Below are 21,364 nucleotides of genomic sequence, written 5' to 3'. Positions count from 1 at the left end.
TTATATCACAATTGAGTTTCTGTAGTTAGAAGTTCCACAAATAATTAATGGATTCTGTTTTTTTCCAGGTTGAAAGGCAGACTCAGAGACCTGAATCCAGTTAACCCAGAGACATAAGTTCAATTCAAAATGTCATGGCCTAATATGAAGGAAAGACTCCAGCTTTTGACCTGTGAAAAGACAAGTTTCCTATTTTCTTTATTCTCACTTCAGTGGGAGTACAGGCTATCAATAAAGAAAAAAGTTATGAACAGGTTGTCAATTAGGGAACATTCTGGGAGGTATGATATGTAAGGTAAGATAACAGGCTAATCAGCTAGCCTAGTGAAGCCTCAGTAACTAGCTTGAAAATCTCACCTTGACGCAAGTAAATATAGCAGTCTTGAAAGACCTTAAGTTTCAGGGTCCTATAGATCTTGATTCAAATCTTAGTACTATCATTTATTAGCTGGACAAATTTGGGCTTATTAATTAAATTTTCTGAGTTTTATTTTCTTCATCTGTAAAACTTGGAAGATATTGGTGTCTTCCTTAAATGGTTGGTATAAATATGAAAAAATTTTAAAATAGTATATTTAAGGATTATTGGTTTGGAGTCTAATTTGTAGTAACTTTCAATAAATGTTAGCTAAGGTGGTCTTGATGTTGATGATGCCTCTCATGGGTTTCAAATTTAATGAGGCAGATACTATTCTCTGACAAGACACAGCTTAAATGTTTATACTTATAAAAGTGTTACTTTTGCTTATACTAATTTTTTTAGCATGCTTTCTCATGTGTGCTAAAGATAACTGATGCGTCATAGCCTAGATCGTTCTAAAATCACAGCTATTTTCCTTCACCAATTATCTCCCCCACCCAAGGATTTGGTATGTTAAACTCCACCTCTTCATCTATTTTAACTAGAAAGTTGACCAATATATTATGTTTCAAATATCAACTTAACTTCAAACTACTGTGTGGACAAAATATCTCAGCTATACCAAAGCATGGTTTCTATTATTATTCCAGAAGAGTACATTTTTTGATAAAGGACATATATCTTTATGTAAAATATGCTTTTTTTTTCATTTTTTAAAAACATTTTTATTAGAGTATGACTGCTTTACAATAGTGTGTTAGTTTCTGCTTTATAACAAAATGAATCATTTATACATATACATATGTTCCCATATCTCTTCCCTCTTGCATCTCCCTCCCTCCCACCCTCCCTATCCCACCCCTCTAGGTGGTCACAAAGCACTGAGCTGATCTCCCTGTGCTATGCAGCTGCTTCCCACTAGCTATCTATTTTACATTTGGTAGTGTATATATGTCCATGTCACTCTCTCACTTTGTCCCAGCTTACCCTTCCCCCTCCCCATATCTTCAAGTCCATTCTCTAGTAGGTCTGCAAGGGTGTGTAGATGGGCACGTTCATTCATTCATTCATATGTTCTTATTTTTGAGTTTCTAAAGTGTTGAGAAAATAGTACTCTTGTGGAAATTATCATTGGCGTGGTTTGTATTTTAATGTATGCTTTGTGGCATTGACTCGTACCAATGTACCAATGTATTTTGTGGGAATGTGACATATTTATTTATAGGCAGGAAACGTCTGCATTTTGTCAGAGTAATGATCCTTTTTCAAAAGATGGCATCCATTTCTCCTTTGATACTTGTATTCTAAATTCCACAAAATGGGTAGTAATTTTAAAGAACAGAAGTTTGGGTCTGACTTCTACCTTGAGATTTCTGCTGCCTATGTTTATGTATGACAGGGTATTCAGAAATAAAATGGACATTGTTTCAGTGTAGTGACACACTAATGAATGTCCTACAGCAATGGTTCTTGAGATTTTCTTCCTGTGAGTCCCATTCATTCCAGACTCTACTATTCCATTGCTTTATCCTTAGTATTTGTGGAATGTTTATAACATCTGCTTTGAGAAATACTTGTAAATCCTGGTCAATAGGATTCTGTTTCATTGTTCTATGAAAATTAACCAAGGCTCTCTCCACTCACTTTTCTCTATCTTGTATCTGAAACATAAATAATACCTTTAATGAAATTCAGAAAATTAATAAAGACTTAAATCAAAAGGTTTCCCATTGCTAGGCTTGGAGATGGAGGAAGATAAGCTACAGTAATTGTAATAAACCTTGGGAATAGTGTTTGTCTGGTAGTGTGGTTGAAGAACACTGGGTTAGTTATCCTGGTCCTATCTTTGGCATTTATCAGCTGGTGAAATGATTTAATTTTCTTTTCCACTAGACTGTACTTTTGGAGAGAGGTAGGACTGGGTCTGTTTTGCTCAGTGGTAGATTTCGGAGCTTCTAGGAGGGTGCTTTGTAAGTAGTGTTGAACAAACATAGCAAATAAATGAGCTTCAGTTTCATCTTCTTTAGTATTGGTTTGACTTACAATTTTTTTCCTTGTTTAAACTCACAAAAATTTTACAAAATTATATTATTCAATGTAATGAAAAAATTAAAGTCCTATATAATTTTAAGGCATTACATTTATTCTTTAAATATCTATTTTGCTTATTTTGCAAAGTGGTTAAATAAGCTTCCTTTTATCATCAGAAGGAATGACTGTTTGAAGGATCTCAATTAACATTGTCTGCTTTTAATAGAACCTCTTATTTTCGTGGCCTTGGGTCACCAACATCATCAGAAACATGCTCATATATAAATTCCTTCAACCCATGTGGTTTCCTCTTTAGAGCTGATGGGGCTGAGTAAGTGTTAAGTTATAATGTTGATAAAAATTTCCCTTGTTCTTCTTGGCAGGCACAGTCAAGTTCCGATGTTCAGGTTATACTGCCAGCAGCATTTTTCAATTAACATTAATAGTTCCCCACAAAACTGCTCAACATTTCAGTGGCACTGAACCCAGTGTTTCAGTGAAAAAATGCTCAGAAGCAAAGGCCTTTTCTTTCACTGATCTCCTTGTTCCACAGTTTCTGTACTTGGAATACTCTCAGAGAACTCTCAGTTCTCAGTTCTCTTGAGTGGGTCTCAAGGATATTATTTTCTATCTTGTGCTTGCTTTATTTATAGAGTTTACTACTCTGATTTAAAAGTTGACAGGCATTGCCTTGCAAGTCCTGGAAAAATCCATTAAGAAGGTGTTAGGAATAGACATTCACATGGACTCACTGTACCATCCCAAATACATCCTCCATGAAGACCTCCATCTTTTTGAACAGTTTTACTGTGATTAGTGAGTCAGACTCATAACAGAAGCCAGGACTTTTCACAGGGATGGTATGTTAAATTCCTGAATTTCCAAAGCTCGTGTTCAAAGGACACCATTATTATAAGTTATTTCTTTTAATTCAAGTAAACTACTCTGCTGAGTAAAAAGGAGTTTCATTATATGCAGTCAGCATTTAGACTTGGATTCTGCTTTAGACACTTGGACTATAACACCGATTTAAATGTGAAATATTTAAGTTAAAAATAGCTATTCTTTTTCAAAAAAAACAATTGGTTTGCGTCTTTTTTCTCCATTAACTTATCATATAATATAGAAAGACTTATCAATAGGGAGCCAAGTAAACTGCAGTTATGTGTCCTTAGAATTCTCTTCCCATCATCATGGTTGCTAAACAAAATGATATTGGAGTGATCCAGTGCATTGGAATGAATCAAAGAATGACAACAATAACACCCATGCAACGCCTTGCCTTGCCTCTGCAGAAACTGTGATTCCAAAATGATAAACTGCATTTCAAAATGTAAGAATAATAATATGATTGATCTAGGGTAAGGCAGGAGTAGTGGGTGAATGTTGAGATCTTGCATGCCGATGGTGTGAGCCCAGTGGGAGGGAAGGGAAGAAATTCCCAGTGGGAGGGAAGCAAATAACAAAACATGTCTCTCATATAGCACTTTTAGAATGTAACACCCATTTCCATATATCTTATCTAATTTGGACCTAAAATTTATGTGAGGTTATATATGATTAGTATTCCTCATTCCAGAATTAGCACTGTTTCCATGCCAGTGTGCCTGCTATGAAGGGAGATGATTGGTCAACTTTAGGAAAATTGTTAAAACATCGTGAGCTTTAGCTTTTCTGGGAGGTAGTTTAATTTACTATTTATTCTACAAGCAGCTTCATAATGTTCAGAGAAATGAAACATGGACAGATCTCTTAAACTTCCTTGTCAAACAGGACTGCTCTCTCATCCATGAAATAGGTAGGTTGGTCCAGATCTGTGTGTCCCAATCCTGACTGCACATAAGACTCACCAAGGGAGCTTTTAGACCTACCTGCATCCGGGAGTTATGCCCAGAGTTTCTAATTTAATTAGCCTTAGGTGGAAGTGGGTTTTCTTTCTTTAAAGGCTTCCCAGGTGAATCTGATGTGCAACCAAGGTTGAGAACCACTGGAATGGAATATCTGGGAGGTCTTCTCCTTCTTTGTCTCTTAAGTGCGTTGCAAGGATTTATGCAATAGCTCTGATGTTCCATAATTGGAAGGAAATTCAACTTTTATTATTCATTTTATCCTGTCTGGGTTTCTTGCTAGAATGTAGATCCAAATCTCACCTAAGAGATTCTGGGAACTGTAGCATTCTTCAGCTGGACTCTTTATCACCCAGTTAAAACTCTCCTTAACTTAGCTCTCCTTGCAAACTTGTACCTGGTGGCCATCTGGCTGATTTAAAGAATTCGTGTACATGCTAGAAAGTTCTCTCTGAACACAAGTGGTCAAAGAAGCAGTCATTTGGATACAGATGGGGACTGAATTAAAGATGAGAAATCAGGCAGGGAGGAGATTTCAGTGAGTTTTAGGAAATGATTGAGGGAAACCATGGGCAGGAAGTCAAGGGATTACAAACACCACAGAACACCTAGGCTTACCCTAGTCCTCTTTATGCAGCTGGACAGTCTAAGTTCTAAAACACAGGGAATAACATTTTTCAAAGCGACTTTTGAGAACCACAGAAAACAAATTTAAAAAAAATGAGCAAGTTACGTAAGTCAAAAAGAAGATGAAAAAAAATCCAAGCAATGAGCTTTTGTGCTTCTAAGGGCCTAAAGAGAGGTGGAGGGCAATGAAGCTGCTAGTCACCATCTGGGTGCATGGGGGTGGGTGTGTGTGTAGGCATAAGTGTCTTTGAGGACAGATTTCATATTTGCTAAGAAGTTAATGTGAATTTACAGATGACAATTTCAATTTTTCCTGAAAGCTTCAAATGACTGAAGATGAAAATACTGTGGAAAAGCCTAGAAAATTGCACTGATTTAAGATAACCACAAAGCATATTCAATAGATGGAAATTTTTAAGAACCGCAATTTTCTAAGCACTTACTCCTTAATCACTGGCCAAGAGTGGTAATGAATATTGTGGTTTGTCTGGGTTGGATGAAGAGTTGGGGGTTGAAGGTGGACACCTGGGGTGACATGGAGATGATCCTGTGTGATTACTATTTTAAGCATTTTAACTTCAACATCAGTTTCAGAAAAGCAGTATCCTCTGTCATAAAAATCTATGACCACTTTTCTGATTTGTGTTAAACTTCATTTTGTATTGATATTTCCTCATGTTGAAAAATACTGCAAGGTGGTACTAGGTTATTTTTACAAAATGCTTTGTTTCCATCTAGTAAACAACAAAATGCAATCAAATTTGCCGAAGAAGGAGATATGTTCTCTTTTATGACCACTAAGTTTTATTTAGCACGTTTGTACCAGAGTTTGGCAAATGACAGCTTGTGGGCCAAATCTGTCAGCTAAGAATGGTTTTACATTCTAATTTGTATTTTAATTTTTTTATATGTATAATAATTAGTTTGGCTGTTTTTTTTTTTTTTTTTTTTTTTTTTTTTGCGGTATGCGGGCCTCTCACTGTTGTGGCCTCTCCCGTTGCGGAGCAACAGGCTCCAGGCGCGCAGGCTCAGCGGCCATGACTCACGGGCGCAGCCGCTCCGCAGCAGCACGTGGGATCTTCCCGGACTGGGGCATGAACCCGTGTCCCCTGCATCGGCAGGCGGACTCTTAACCACTGCGCCACCAGGGAAGCCCAGTTTGGCTGTTTTTAATCTGAGGCTGCTACAAGGAAGTAATTTGGTAACACTTATTATGGAATAATTTGCATTGTATAATCAAGTAAACCAAAATGAAGGTTTGCATTTTTTTGTACTGAATGAAGAATCATTTCATTCTTGTAAAATGAGTTAACATAAGAAGGTGTGGCATGATTATTTTCCTGATAATCAAATGTATGGCTTTTCATAAAAGTCAACTAAAAGATTAGATAAAATTATTAAAAAATGCTAGTTAGAAAATCAATCTTTTTTTTGTCATTAATGAGAAATATTTTAGGAGCTAAGTTTTTACATCTTCACAGTTAGAATAATCAAAAAACAAAAATAAGTTTGTAGGAAGTTATATATTTTTTAATGGTTGAGAAAAATAATATTTTGAGGCACATGAAAATTATATGGAAATTCAAATTTTAGTGTCTACCTAAAGTTTTATTGGAACATAGTCATGTCCATTCATTTGCATTTTGTCCATGGCTACTTTGGGGCTACAATGGCAGAGTGGAATAATTGTGACAGAGACCATGTGATTGCAAAGCCTAAAATATTTACTTTCGGGCCCTTTACAGTAACATTTGTCACCCCCTGAGGTGATCCCTCTTCACCTGATGGGTGTGAGTTGTATGTGCACCTAAATATAATAAAATGAGGTGAGATTCTTATCTTGGAATCATTTAAATCCAAACTTTACATCGGCTCATGAAAATATCTTGGTATAAAATAGGTTTTTAGGTTCCAGATTACGTCCCTACTTTATTTGAGCATTCTCACCCTTCTCAGTGTGGAGGGACCAGGCTAATTCACACACCTGGAGCCATTAACTTGTAGGCAGTTTAGTTTCTTATTGAAAACTAGAGTAAGAATTTTGTGGCTTAAAACTTACTCCAAAGTTTGTTGAGTAAAAAGTATCACGTACACTATATATAAAATAGATAATCAACAAAGACCTCCTGTATAACACAGGGAACTCCTCTCAATGTTCTGTAATAACCTATATGGGAAAAGAATCTGAAAAAGAATAGATATAGGTGTATGTATAACTAAATCACTTTGCTGTACACCTGAAACTAACACGACATTGTAAGTGAACTATACTCCAATATAAAATAAAAAATTAAAAATAAAGTGATTAGCAAACAAAAAGTATCAAGTAATAGTTGTGATTGTATGACTATAGTGCAATTACATACTACTTATTAGGTGAAAGTTTTCTTTCTGGAGTTTAGATCTTCACTGGAAATAGAAGCATAAGACTTCAGACAACTGAACTAAATCCTAAATTGTAAGAATAATCTAGACATTCACATGGGATTATTACATAATCCCAATTATATTTAAGCTTCTATTTTTAGAAATATAAGGGAATCAATTTAATTTTAAGAATTTTATTTCAATATGAAAAATTATGAAAACTGAGCTGTACCAGTGGATTGATATCAGCAAATAATAAATTCAAATAAAACACATATATACCTACACATAAGTCCACAAACTTTGAATGAGAAATAGATTGTTACTCTTATAATTTAAACATAGAAAGAAAATTTTAAAGAGTGAAAAAAAAAGTTAGTACAGTCAATTCTCAATATTCATGGTAGTTTTGTTCTATAGACTCACTTTACCTACTGAATTAGAGAAGACTGAAGCTTTGTTTCTGGAGCAAATAAATACAGGGGGAGGTTCCTGTGAGCCTCCAATCACATTTTCATCAACTAATCAATACATAACGTTCTGTTATGTGTGTTCCTGTTTAAAGGCATATTATTTAATATATATTGTTGATTCATTGACTCTGAACTCATGACCAACACCCCTATAACACCCACATGAAACTTATCTAATACGCCTCCTTTTTCCATTAGGTACCTCACAGCCGTCTTGTGCTTAGGACACTGCACAGCACATCAACACTACACCTGGGGTCATTTAAAAAATTTTTATTTTATATTGGAGTATAGCAGATTAACAATGTTGTGTTAGCTGCAGGTGTACAGCAAAGTGTTTCAGATATACCTATGCATGTATCTATTTTTTTTCAAATTCTTTTCCCATTTAGGTTATTACAGAATATTGAGCAGAGTTTCCTGTGCTATACAGGAAACTGTCCTTGTTGGTTCTCTATTTTAAATATAACAGTGGGTACATGTCAATCCACCTGGGGCCATTTTATTTATTTATTATTATTATTATTTTTTGCGGTACGCTGGTCTCTCACTGTTGTGACCTCTCCTGTTGCAGAGCACAGGCTCCGGATGTGCAGGCTCAGGGGCCATGGCTCACGGGCCCAGCCGCTCCGCGCCCGTGTCCCCTGCATCGGCAGGCGGACTCTCAACCACTGCACCACCAGGGAAGCCTCACCTGGGGCCATTTTAAACAGTGAAATCACCAACAACAAAAACTTCAAAAACGCTAAAAATGTGGCCCTAAATAGACCTCAGAAAGGAAATATTTACACTCTGAGAGCTGAAACAGGAAGGCAGAGTGTTGTTTCGTTTGACCTCAGCTGGGAATTTGCCCATCAGAGCAACTCTGCCCTTGTCTGTGACAGACCCCAAAAGCCCATGAATACGGATTTTAGGGTTACAGATAAACTTTAGCAAGTAAGCTTGTTTGCAAATACAGAATCTATGAATAATGAAGGTGGACTACATATGCAACATTCTTCAAGGGAATATTTTAAAAACATTCTTCTGAAGAAGAAAATCCACAAGCTAAGTTCCATATTAAATATGACAGTGAGTTCATGGCATGAAGACAAGTTTATGTTTGTATTATCATTTATCAAAATTAGAGGGAATAGCTTGAAAACAAAATGGATATCCATATGTTTCAATTATCAGTCTGTCACTAGATACCTAGGTATGGCGCCCTGATTTAAAAACTTATGTGGTCTGTTTAATTCTGCATATTGAAATAAAATTCTCAAAATTAAATTGATTCCCTTGTATTTCTAAAAACAGAAGTTTAAATATATGCAAATGACAAACTAATACATAATTGAATTAAAAAAGCAAACTGTACTTGATAATATTCTTGCCTAGACAGAATCTGATATCTAGAATAGATTGATCTCTCTCTCTCATCTGATAGAACCCATCACGTGTTTCATCACGTGTAAAAGCCCTACCTGCCCTACCTATTGGCTTATAAAGGTTCACTTGGTTAGATTCGGTAGAGCCACTATCTCTCTGATCAGTTTTGCAATGCAACATCCAGAATGTGATTAATTTCTGAAGGCAAATATTCAGGCAATTTCTCTATGAATTAGGAGAAAATGAGAGTCTCATATTTTAAAATTCCACTCAACATTTAGTCTTCATATTTATCAATATATTTTAAAATGCTACTTTTTGTTTTTAGTGTTTAGCAACTTGTTTTAATTTATATGATGACAATTCTATAACTAAGATTTAGAACAGAAGTTATAAGACAGGATTCTTAAGAAATATGTATTCTTTTTTTTAACATCTTTATTGGAGTATAATTGCTTTACAATGGTGTGTTAGTTTCTGCTTTATAACAAAGTGAATCAGCTATTATCTATTGAAATGAGTTTATCTTTTCCTGCTGACTGAAACAATTTGGTTTCAATTCATAACTAAAGTGCATTACTAGAAGAAATAACATTTCAGCTTTTATGTGTAAGGGGTCCTCCAAGGCTTACAAAACCCCAAAGTAAATATTGCCAGTATTTATCTTGAATGACATTTTGAAGTAGTCAGAAATTATTTCTATTTCCTTCTCAGAAGTGGAGAAATTATGCCTGGGTTACATTCATGAACAGATATATTTGTTGCAGCAGTTGCTGAAAACATTTTTTTGAATATTGTAGATAAGTAACATGGAAATATTTGTCACTATGGGAAAACACAAAGAAATCTTTACATTAATTTAAAACACATCCTTAGAGATAAAGTAAAAGGATATAGGAGGGGTAATGACCTGAGTTTTTGTTTGTTTGTTTGCTTTTATGTTGTGTTTGACGTTTGTTTTTATCCTTGATCTGCTGGAACTAGAACAACTCTGGGCAAATAGTGAAATTATGTATATCAACATTAATATAAAATATAAATAATATATGCAGTTTGAAGAGCATGTTTAAATGATTACCCTTCATTTGTGGAAACACACATGTGAAATAAAAATTTTAAAATATGTATATGAATAATAACCACCAAATTTACAACAGTGATAGTCTCAAGGGAGGGAGTATAATGGGAGAAGAGAGATGGCTTCTTATATATATTATATATTATTATGTATATACAATTACATATTATATATTACACTATGTATTGTATAAAATATGTAAATTATATACAATTATGTATTATGTATATATAAATATATACTATATATAATATAACATATATTATATATTATTAGAGGTATATATAATTATCATAATTATATATAAGGTTTAAAGGTGAAGAATCATATTATTCTCTATACATTTCTTTATGTTGGAAATATTTCATAAAGTATAAGATAGCTCATTCATGAAAGGAGAGAAGGAAAAGAAACTCAGTGATAACTCTATGCAAATGATAGAGACATAGCTTACAATGGAGGAAATGAAAAACAATTTAGTGTTGTCAGGACACACTGAGAAAGAGGTGTTCCCAACAGAATTAGCACCTGTACGGGAAACAGCAGTTACAGTTCACATTGTGATAGATGTTACTAGGAGCTCTCCACTGATCATTCTGTACTTTAAACCTGAATCAAATATTTAATAATATTTAATACACAGAGATCATAGGACATGTTTTAAAATTAGAAATACTTCTTAGTGAAATCAAAGATAATAACATCTTGCATATATTTAAATGCTCTTATCTGATAACTAATATTGAGAATTCATCTCGTCAAGTTAAGAAATAATCTTAAAAAAGAAGGCCATATAATTTGGCACTCTTCATTGGAACTTTATTTGGAAGGATGGCTTACATAGCCCCCAGAGATCTAACAGTTTCTAACCCTTTACTTTTTCCAACAGTGTCTGCATAGACCATAACTAAATGGACAAATCTCTTGAAAAAAACTCACAAAATAAATACATCTGGGACTATATCAGTTTTTACAGCTATGGTTAATTCTTTACTTTGGTCAAATATTTTCAATAAGTGAAACACTCCTGGTGGCTATAACTTTGTGTATTATTTTGATTGATTTTTTTTCTTTAAAACCTTCTTGACAATAATATACTATTATCCCATTTTAAATGATTGCCACATATTGTAATATTTTATCGCCTTATTTTTCCAGAATAACTGTGGTAATTTTTAATATATAGTTACCATGCAAGTACTTTAAAACCAAAAAAGCTTTCAGATAATGAACAGTTATAACAGTCTATCATTTAACATCTGGATTTTAAAATTTTAAATCATGTAGCAGCATCTCTTTTCCTCCCTTATGTTCCTTAGAACAGCACTGTGTAAGAATGTTACTTAAGTTATATTATTTAGTAATGTTGTTGATGAAGTTATGATGATGGTGGAGTTAAGATACAGAACTGAAAATCATTAATCATTCATGGCATCTATATTACCTGTTATTTTTGTTGTTGTTTTTTGTTGCCATAGTCATCGAACCTCATGGTTCACTCAATGTGTTAAGACATTCTAATAAATATAATCTTAATCTGATTAGAAAACCGTAACTACTTGAAAATTCAAAAGTATTTGTTGAATTTTAAATAATAGCAAGAAGTAAGCATTTCACCTCAGTACTTTAATAGATGCAGCATTATATTCATCTTTCTAACAGAGGCAATAATGTCCCCGAACTGATCATTTTGTAGTGAAATAACCACAGCCTGGAGACAGTCCAGTTAAATTTCTCAGCTAAATAGATATAGTTTCTTCACTCCCCAGAGGCTTTCCTCATCACTTCATTTGTCACTGAACTATTTTTCTGTTTCACAGTCCATATACCCAGAGGATTACCTGACCTTGGAATTAAACACCTGGCTTGCCACAGGTGGGTGTTTGGGGTGCCCTTTTTTTATCTTCTTTTAACACCTTTATTGGAGTATAATTGCTTTACAATGTTGGGTTAGCTTCTGTTGTATAAAAAAAGTGAATGTATTTTGTTAAAACTTTAAGCACAGAAAAATAAAGCATAATATCATGTTCTCAGAGACAGTGTCACCATCCTTTTCCAAGTCATCAAAAGTTCAGAGGTTTTACATTTTAATGCCTTTAGAACAAACTCACCCAAGTAGTAATCTCTTAAACACTAGAATAAAACCAATCTGCTTATTTCACAGCCAGCTGCTGCTCTATTGGCTCTCACTTTATAGAAAAGCATAAACTAGAGAGGAGAAAAGTCAGGAAGGAAAATACCAAGAGAAGCAATAACAGAGCATAAAAGATTATGTTTGAGATGGCAGGGTATCAAGATGGTTTGGTAATTTCTATTTATCCTTCATTATCCAGGATTACAGGCATAAATTTGGACTGATTTATTATTTCCACATTATTATCTAAACCTACTCTGTCAATCTTCTAGTTGAATTAACTCAAATCATGATTTGCCACTCTAATAAACACAAAATTATATTGGCTAAGAGCAATTCCATGGTACTGAACTAATGAATTATCTGTCCTTGGAGAAATCATTTATATTTTCTCTGCCACATTTTAATCACCTAGCCTAGAAAAGCTCTAGTTTCCCTTCTAGCTCTATAAACTCATGATTCTATGAATTTTCTTAGGAGAAATGAGAAACATTTTCCCTTCATGAAGCAGACCTTTAATTGTTATTTTTATTATGATAAATGCAAAAGAGACAATTTTTATCTTTTATATGAAGCTTTATATTGAATTACATAAAGTAATGTTTTAAAAAATAAATTCTTCCATTGATTTTCTCCCTGCATTTTTCCTTTTGTTGTTAGCCTTCTTTGCAACAGATGGTGCTCTTTTCTCAGAGAAACTACTTATCTTATTCCTCATCAAAAGATCAGGAAAATTAGTTTCACTCTTTAACAATCATCAATTAAAGAAATCGTACATCAAAGTAGAAAGAATCGATAAGCAACTTGCAGCACGTTGATAATGGAAGCATAATGGAGAAAATGATTGTTAAACGATTAAAGAGCTCCATTGAAACCTGCAATACTTGTTGAATAGATGAAGCCAGTATTGTAGCCAATATGAAAATGCCATGCTTGCTACATACATAGAACCCCTAGTAGAAAGAAAATCCTAAATCAGGAGCCATTTTAAAGTATTAAAATAATTATCTACTTCAACAAAAGTGAAAATATAGTATTCCATATTAACATGTAGGATTTGAATATGCACATCAACACTAACACAATCTATTTACATCAATCTCAATGCTGAGAGTTTGCACACTCTTTGCCAGATAAACCTGGAACATCTGGGCAAATAGAAAGTGGGCCACGAACTCTTTTGAAACAATTTCATTGGATAAAGACACTTCTTAATTTTTCCAGAGCAACCATTACAACTTCTTATGTAATAGTTTATAATCCAGAATTATGCTGCCTTTGGTCACTTCTAACTAGTTTCAGCTTTTGGAGGCATTGAAAAACTGTCATGACCTGCAGTTCTGAACCACCCTACCTATCCCCATTCAGTTTGTGACTCTCCTAGCAGATCTGCAGCTGCCAACTGCAAACTGGTCTAGGCAACACAGCTGTCATGTTTGTCACAGCAAAACGACACTATTTACTGTGGAAAGACACCAGAAAAACTTCCTCTATGAGTGTGGCCTCAGGATGGAAGAAAGAGTGGAATAAGGGCTGCTATGACCAAGGAAGAGGAAGGTGGGCCAGTGGTGCAGCAAAATACCCTGGCACCAGCAGGAGTAGGAAAGTTGCCAAGGTTCATCTCTGAAAAGAACTGAGCAGGAAACCTGCCCCTCCTCTCCCCAATTAGGGGTAAAATAACTAGAATTTCTCTTCCATTATTCACAAATTATTGTTTCCACAGCTCCTTTGGAAGGGACTGTGGGACACTGTGCTCAAGAGCTGAGAGCCCTCTTGGCTCAGTATAAGCAAGCTGTAAGATAGACTTTTTTTTTTTTTTTTGCCAGAGCTTTATAGTTTTACCAGAGCAACTTCTCCGTTCCCAAAATTTTGGATTATGTCTTTATCAACGGAGCGAAGAATAGAAAAGTAGGATTTTGTACTCAAACAGCAACCATTCCATCCACTGTCACCTCCATACTCTCCCCTGTTCACCTCCCTTTTCTCACCCTCCCGCCGGACACCCTTTATGCCCCTATTAGCCACTGAAATCTACACTCGGAGCCCTGTAGCCTTCCTTACCTGACAATCACATACATGACCAGGAAGTTTCCGAAGAGACCCACCACGCACACAATGGAGTAGAGGGCCATGATGGTGATGGCCGTGATCATGGAAGGACTGCCGGTCGAAGGGCACAGGCTGTCGCTCCCGCCCAGCTCGGTGCGGTTCGGACCGCATGGGTCGGACAGGTTGCCTTCTAAGTGGGAGAAGTTGACCCAGGAACTAGGGCTGGGTCCCGGGGAGCAACTTGAAGAGTGCGTGAAGGGATCAGTGCAATTGCTGGCGTTCTTGGGGACGCTGCTGCTGTCCATGGTGCTGACGACCGGCCGGCTGGGGCCGCGTTGCGAGTAACCGCGAGCACCCGGACTTTCAGGGTCTACGCGCCTCCGCTGCTTCCTCTCGCCGCTGCCACAGCTCCGGCTATTTCTTATAGACCAACCCTGGCGGAGCCAGAGAGGAGAGTCAGGCAGAAGGAGAGAGCTAAGCATCTGACGGTATCCTCTGCTTGTAGCCCCCTCCCACCTTAGAAGTACAGAGACACATCGTCAACCCCACACCGCTGGGGGGAGGGGAAGGAGGGCTGTGCGGGATCCAGAGGCTGGAGCGGAGGGAGGAGAGAGAAGTGGATTTTGCGCAAAGCGATCCAACGACTTGGTTTCCTCACTCGGCACTTGTCTGTGCAAACACCTCTAAGGAGGGGCAGAACAAGGAAGGGAGTTGGAGAGAAGGGGTTGGGAGTGAGACAAACAGAGAGTTAGGTTTTGGAGACTGTAAAGCATAAGAAAGGGGGCTGACATCACTCTTTTTCCAGCGCCGTTTTCTCAGTATAACATGACAGGAAAGACATTGACTTGATGCAACTCTTACCACCCTACACCCCAGCGCTCTTCCATCCTTACTGCCTAAGCAATCGTTTGGGGGCAGGGTACACAAAATCTTCTTCTTTAGCCCTCCTTGCCTCAGACCCGCCTGTCCGCGAAAATGTAACCGTGTGTTTCCTATCACCAAGTGAGAATTTCCAACCCTTCAAACCTGCCTGAAACAAGAGTGATTCCTTCTCTGAAAAAGAAATGAAAAACAAACTTTTAGAAAGGAAACCTATTCCCTTTACTCCATATTCCTTTATTTCTCCTAGAGTAGAAGCTTTATTTGCATCTGATTTCTATCCTGGTGAGGAAGAGGCGTAGGAACTGGGTACAGAAATCAGGGAGTTGTGGTGTCCAGAAAAGTCAAAGAAAGACAACGGTGACATTCCATATATAAATCTCATACGTTTGGAATTATTAATTATTGTTTTTATCTCCAGACTTCCTACATGTGCTTCTTAGTAGAAGATTGTGAAAACCAAACATTTGCATTATTTCAGTGTTTTCTAGTGTAGACATTCCAGGAGAAACTATTGATACATAGACATCTGGAACTGGAACAGCTCACACAAGGCTGAGGATTATTGATACATTTTAAAATTTGATAACTCAACTCTAAATCTACAAAAGCATCTACTTTATAAATAAATTTGTAAATCAACCAGGAGTAAGGTTTTGTTTTGTTTTGTTTGTCTATGTTTTGGTAAAGTTAACACTAATTCTGAAGTAATTCTCATTTCCATACATGGGAATATTTGTCTATGTATATATGTTTTAACAAAAACATTATCATTAAATATGCCCAATTGGTTGTAGAAAGCTATATTCTTGGGCAGCAGGGACGGGGGTGAGGTAGGGAGCTTGGTAAGAACATTTAATTCCACTATTATTTTTATCATTTGTCTTGAAAACAGATAACACCAGTAAACTCTACTAATCATAGGTGATTTTGCCAATGTTCAGTATTATTTTTATCTTTTTATGTTGAAGGGTATAATTTCAGCAAAAAAAAAAGCTACAGAGATCTCCTAAAGATGAATAAAAATGCCTTACCACATACTCTCCTATGAACTAGTATATTAATTCACTCATATTGAGCTGAAATTTATCTGCCATTATTCAATCTCTTGAGGACACACAGAATCAGTCTAAACTTACTTCATGTGAAAGACAAATAAGCACAGTATAATAAGCCCTTGCCTTGAAGTCAGATCATTTTGTGAACCTTAGATTTGTATGTTTTTTAAACTTTTTTAGCTGAGGGAGTTTGGATACGTTACTTTACCTGGCTGAGGGACAGTTTTCTCATCAGTGGAAAAAAAAGTTGAAAAATAATTAGCATGTTTCATAAATGCTATGGACGGAATGTTTGTGCCCCTCCCCCCAATTCATGTATTGAAATCCTAACCCCCAGAGTGATGGTGTTAGAAGATGGGGTCTTTGGGAGGTAAGTAGATCATGAGGGTGGGAACTTTATGAGTGGGATTATTACCCTCGTAAAAGAAACCCCAGAGATCTCCCTAGCTCCCTTTTTGCTATGTGAGGGTACAATGAGAAGACAGCAGTTTGGCAGTCTGCAATGCAGAAGAGAGCCCTTACCAGAACCTGACCATGCTGGCGCCATGATTTTAGACCTCCAGCTTTCAGAACGGTGAGAAATAATTTCTGTTGTGTATAAGCCACTCAGTTTATGGTATTTTGTTATAGCAGCCCCAAATGACTAAGACAATAATGTCACCTAAAATAATTTGAGTGATTTTTTAAATGACACATCTTAAAAACTTCAAGTATACTCTAATGATAACATTTTAATCTTTTAACTCAGTATATTTTGTCAACCAGCCAGGACTTTATATGTAGACAAATCAACTGGTCATGTGACTTTTCTTCTAGAACTACTGTCAAAGAGCAATCCAGTTTCCACTGTCCTTCTCCAGAAACATTTTTGGTTTTCATTCTATTTTATAAAAGTGTAGTTGTTCTATGGAGTAGGAATTTGAGCTTTAACTATATATTTTTAACTGAAGTTTGATATTTTCCTTTTCTATTACTTTTCTCAATTTTGATTAAGGAGAATTATTATCTCAGTTTTGAATGCAGGATATTCTGGACACGATTTCAAGGCTTCCCTGAAGTTGTCTTAACATCTATATCTCAGTGTGTACCATCTATTCAATATCCAATTTGGGAAAATGCAGAACAAATTTAATTTCTCTTTCAAATATCAAGACAACCTTGAGAAACCCAGAAAAGAGCTTTTATAGAAAAAAATACCACTTGGTATATTCTGTAAAGAGACTTGAAATTCCAGTTTACATTATATCTTAGTTACTCTTTTGAGGTGTTCTTTCTTTTCTCCATAATTGCACATTTCCTAGCTGAGTTATCTCAAGTCTACGTGAAACCTCAAGTCTCTTGTGAAAGGAGGTGGACTGTAAATAAATAAGTCAATTTATTACAAGCCTAATTATTTTCTATAACATGGATTCTAACCATATAACCTTTAGTTTCCTGAGCCTTACTATGTTACCTGTATACTAGCAATATCTGTGATTTTGTTGATATTTTTTGCTTAGCCTATATGTTCTATTTGAAGAAAGAAAAACTTATCTATCAATCAATCAAGATTTACCATTGATATAAAACCCATATCATACATTTTTTCATAAAAATATTTGCTTCAAAGCAACGTATTCAGTAAAAGCCAAGCTGGATATTAGGCAAGTACTAAAAGTCCCTCCTCTTCCTTGAACTTCAAAATATATTGGCTTTAGTTATTCATATAACTGCCATCATCATCCCACCCTTATTTTAATAGCTTAGTTCTGATATTTTGGAGAGTGGCTGTTAATGGAACACATGATTAACAGCAGTAATACATCCAAGGTCATAGCTATAGTGAAGTCTTTGCTTAGCTGGGCTATTTTCTAAATTCAACATAAGCAGGTTGTAAATCACTTTACCTTCAATAACCATTAAATTTCCTTTAAGGTATTATATACATAGTTTTGTATATAGGATTGTACATGTAGAATTTACCAATTCTTCTTATTGTCTATAAGTGCATATCTGTCTATGGCTCTCAATTAATCTTTCAATTTTCATGCCAACCACTAGTCTACCCAGCATTTCGTTAGTTGTAGTAAATCCCCTAAATATTAAATTATGTTTTGTCTTTTCTCATAATCTTTAAATGGCTTCTTATCTTACTTAGAGTAAAATCAAACATCTTTCAAGGGCCTACAAGGCCCTGAAGGATCTTTGCTCCAATTCACCTCCTTTACCACCTCTGTAACCCTGTATTCTACCACTTCCCCTCATTTTCTCCATTCTGCCTCATGGCCATTTCACGTGAAGTATTTCTTCTAGATATCCCAGTGGCTCACCCCTTCACCTCCCTAAGGTGTCTGATCAATTGGATCAAAGAGATCAATAACCTCTTTCTTGACCACTCTTTTCAAGTAGCCTCCACACTGTAAATGTATCACTGGCCCCTTTTTTACCTCTCCTTGTATCCATACTGTTTACTCTTGACTCTCCAGTTCTCTCTCCCAGTGGGTGGGATGACCTACACTGTTCTTTGTGTCTAGGTTCTATAATATGACTTTCTTTAGCCAGTAGAATGAATTAGAAGTGACAGTGTGCCAGTTCTGAGTCTAGGTCTCAAGAAACGTTGACTGTCTGCATTTACTCCCTCACACCCCTTCCAAGTCCCTGAGAACCTGCTCAGACTGGCCTCCCGGAAGTTGAGAAACACGTGGATTAGAGCTGAGTTGCCCCAGTCATCTCACCTGAGATCAACTTCATCATCCTACAGCCAGCCAACCCCAGCCAGATCAGCATAGTTGACGCACGTGCAATATATACCTATTGCTGAATGCTGCAATATTGTGGTAATAGATAACTAACAAACACACCATTGCAACTTTATTTTACAACATAAAATAAAGTTTTATTTAGCACTTATCACCAGCCAACCCATTATATATTTTATTTGGATGTATATAGTTTTTTACTATTTAATATTAATTTCATGAAGGCAGGGAATTTTTCTGGCATACAATGAGTTCTCAATAAACATTTGTTATATGAATAAATTCATAAAACTTATCTTTGTAAGTTTTGCCAACATGCATTGATTATTTCAGGCACTTGAATGACATTGTTAATAGAATTTTTCAAACTAATTATTCTCTCATATATACTTGCACTGGTGATTTAAATTAAATGTACATAGCTGTCTCTCAGTTCTCCTTAGAATTTCATACACAATTCTTTGAAAGTATTCTGACTGCAACTGGTTGTTGACTCTTTATATAACTCTCTTCATCGTCCTTGTTTTCTCTGGATTTTGGGCTGCCTTAAAAAGGCAGGAACCAAAATGTTTAGAGTTCAAGAATAAACACACTGGAAAACTCTCCTTCTCTCTTTTAAAGGTGTAAATGATTAAGGATATTGAGCAATAAATATTACTAAACAAGTTTACTCATATTTCATATATTTCTAGAAAATATTTCATAGAGCCTATTTTTGTTTTTAAACATTATGGCTGAGGATGAATAGTTTAAAGGAAAAAAACATTTTAACTTGATTGAAATGTAATTAAAAACATATACCCATCTTGACTAAAAAATCTGACTTTGAATGTAAGATCCCAGCTTGGCTCCCAGGTGCTGGAATGTGGCATTATTTGCCACTTTAAACCTTTGGAAGTATGATACCTAAGAAGGGCTCTGGAAATCAGATATTGTCGTATATGCCATTGTTCTGCCAACAGTGGGAGCTCTGCAAATTTGTATTTTCTGTCTTAATGTACCTAACAACTCAGAGGAAGGAAAGCAATGTATCCAAGCTATGATCTAGACCAAAGGTTGGTTATCCACCTACTGCTCCAGTCTGAGGAGTATAATTCAATAATTTATAAGTTATGGAAAGTTTTTATCATGACAGCAATTAGAAGACAAATGTTTATTTCTGTTGAGTTTTACTTGCTTGAGATTATTTCAGAAGTTTGTCAAATAGTCAAGCCCACCTCTAAGAAATCCTAGCTTGTTATATTTTTTATTATTTAGCCCATATGAAACCATTTGCTGAAGCAATAATGATAAATAGTCAATTCCACTGGTATTTTTGAGTAGACCCCATCAAACAAGTGCTAACGATGCAATTATTCCTCTCCTTTACCAGTGTTCTTGAGATGAAGACTCCATGGAATAATGAAAAGAATTGTAGGAGATATTTAAATTTTTACATTTGGAAGAGGAAGTTCAATAACGTAAATTATTTTGTTGATAGTTGAAGTATTGCATAAATTATTTGGAAGGTTGTCTTATCTTGACTCAAAGTATCACTCTTTTTCTTTCTGAATGAACTTTTAAAAATATTTGAATTTAAATCCCACTTTTCTGTGAACATTACTTTGACATAATTTTAATAGCACCATCTGTATTAGTAGTCCATCTGAAAAAAATAAAGAAATGGGCCTATTTTGTTCTCCATTCCAATGATTGCCAAATAATTTTCTTAAAAAGAAAAACAACTGTTCTAAAATAGTCTACACATGATTGAAATGGAAAACTAAAACAATTATAAAAGTTATTCTGGTCAGAATCATTTTTGCTTTTTCTTGTAGCATCCAGATAATTGAGACATATGTATTATTTCAATTCAAACTGCTTGGCTTTAAATTCTTTGTGCATGTGACCATGTATGAATGCACACATATATGCACATGGGTAAACACACAGACAATTATGAGGTAGTTTATATTTACATTGGAAAATGACACTTTTGTGAAACTTTTAATCTGTTGAAGCTTTTCTCTCTTCTCTTTTGCCTTTAGCTGATTTTTCTAAGTATTTAATTCCCATAGCTAGGAGCTTTGGATTTCCCTTTGTTTATCAAACTTCCAAATATGTAATAAAATTTAGAAGTAACCACAAGAACTCTGAAATAATTTCTATAAAGCCATACTTTGGCATAAATATCATTTATTCCCCAGCCACTCCAGGAAAACACGGACATGCACACATACACGCCAGTATCATTTTATCCTCAGATTGTTGATTCCTTTTTTCTGTTTGCAGTCCCTCATTTTTCTGCTCTTCCATCACAGGGACAAGGCAGGATGCATAATATTCAAAAGATGAGTGTTAAGTAGCTCTTTCTC

The 21,364-nt window shown here is 35.6% G+C and overlaps 1 protein-coding gene across 4 annotated transcripts in view; it reads right to left on the bottom strand.

Annotated features, from left to right (window-relative positions):
* The window catches only part of OPRM1 (opioid receptor mu 1), a 158,354-nt gene extending 143,642 nt beyond the window's left edge, over positions 1 to 14,712 (bottom strand). For all 4 annotated transcript variants that reach the window (XM_030853123.2, XM_030853122.2, XM_060283843.1 and 1 more), the window contains exon 1: positions 14,348 to 14,712. In XM_030853123.2, the coding sequence (XP_030708983.2) occupies positions 14,348 to 14,640 (293 nt within the window). In that variant the 5' untranslated portion in view covers positions 14,641 to 14,712. The remainder of the gene's footprint in view (positions 1 to 14,347) is intronic.
* Between the last annotated feature and the right edge of the window lie 6,652 nt (positions 14,713 to 21,364).

This window comes from Globicephala melas, chromosome 14 (assembly GCF_963455315.2).
Source record: "Globicephala melas chromosome 14, mGloMel1.2, whole genome shotgun sequence".
NCBI classification, from domain to species: Eukaryota; Metazoa; Chordata; class Mammalia; order Artiodactyla; family Delphinidae; genus Globicephala; species Globicephala melas.
This window is presented reverse-complemented; position numbering and strand designations above follow the sequence as displayed.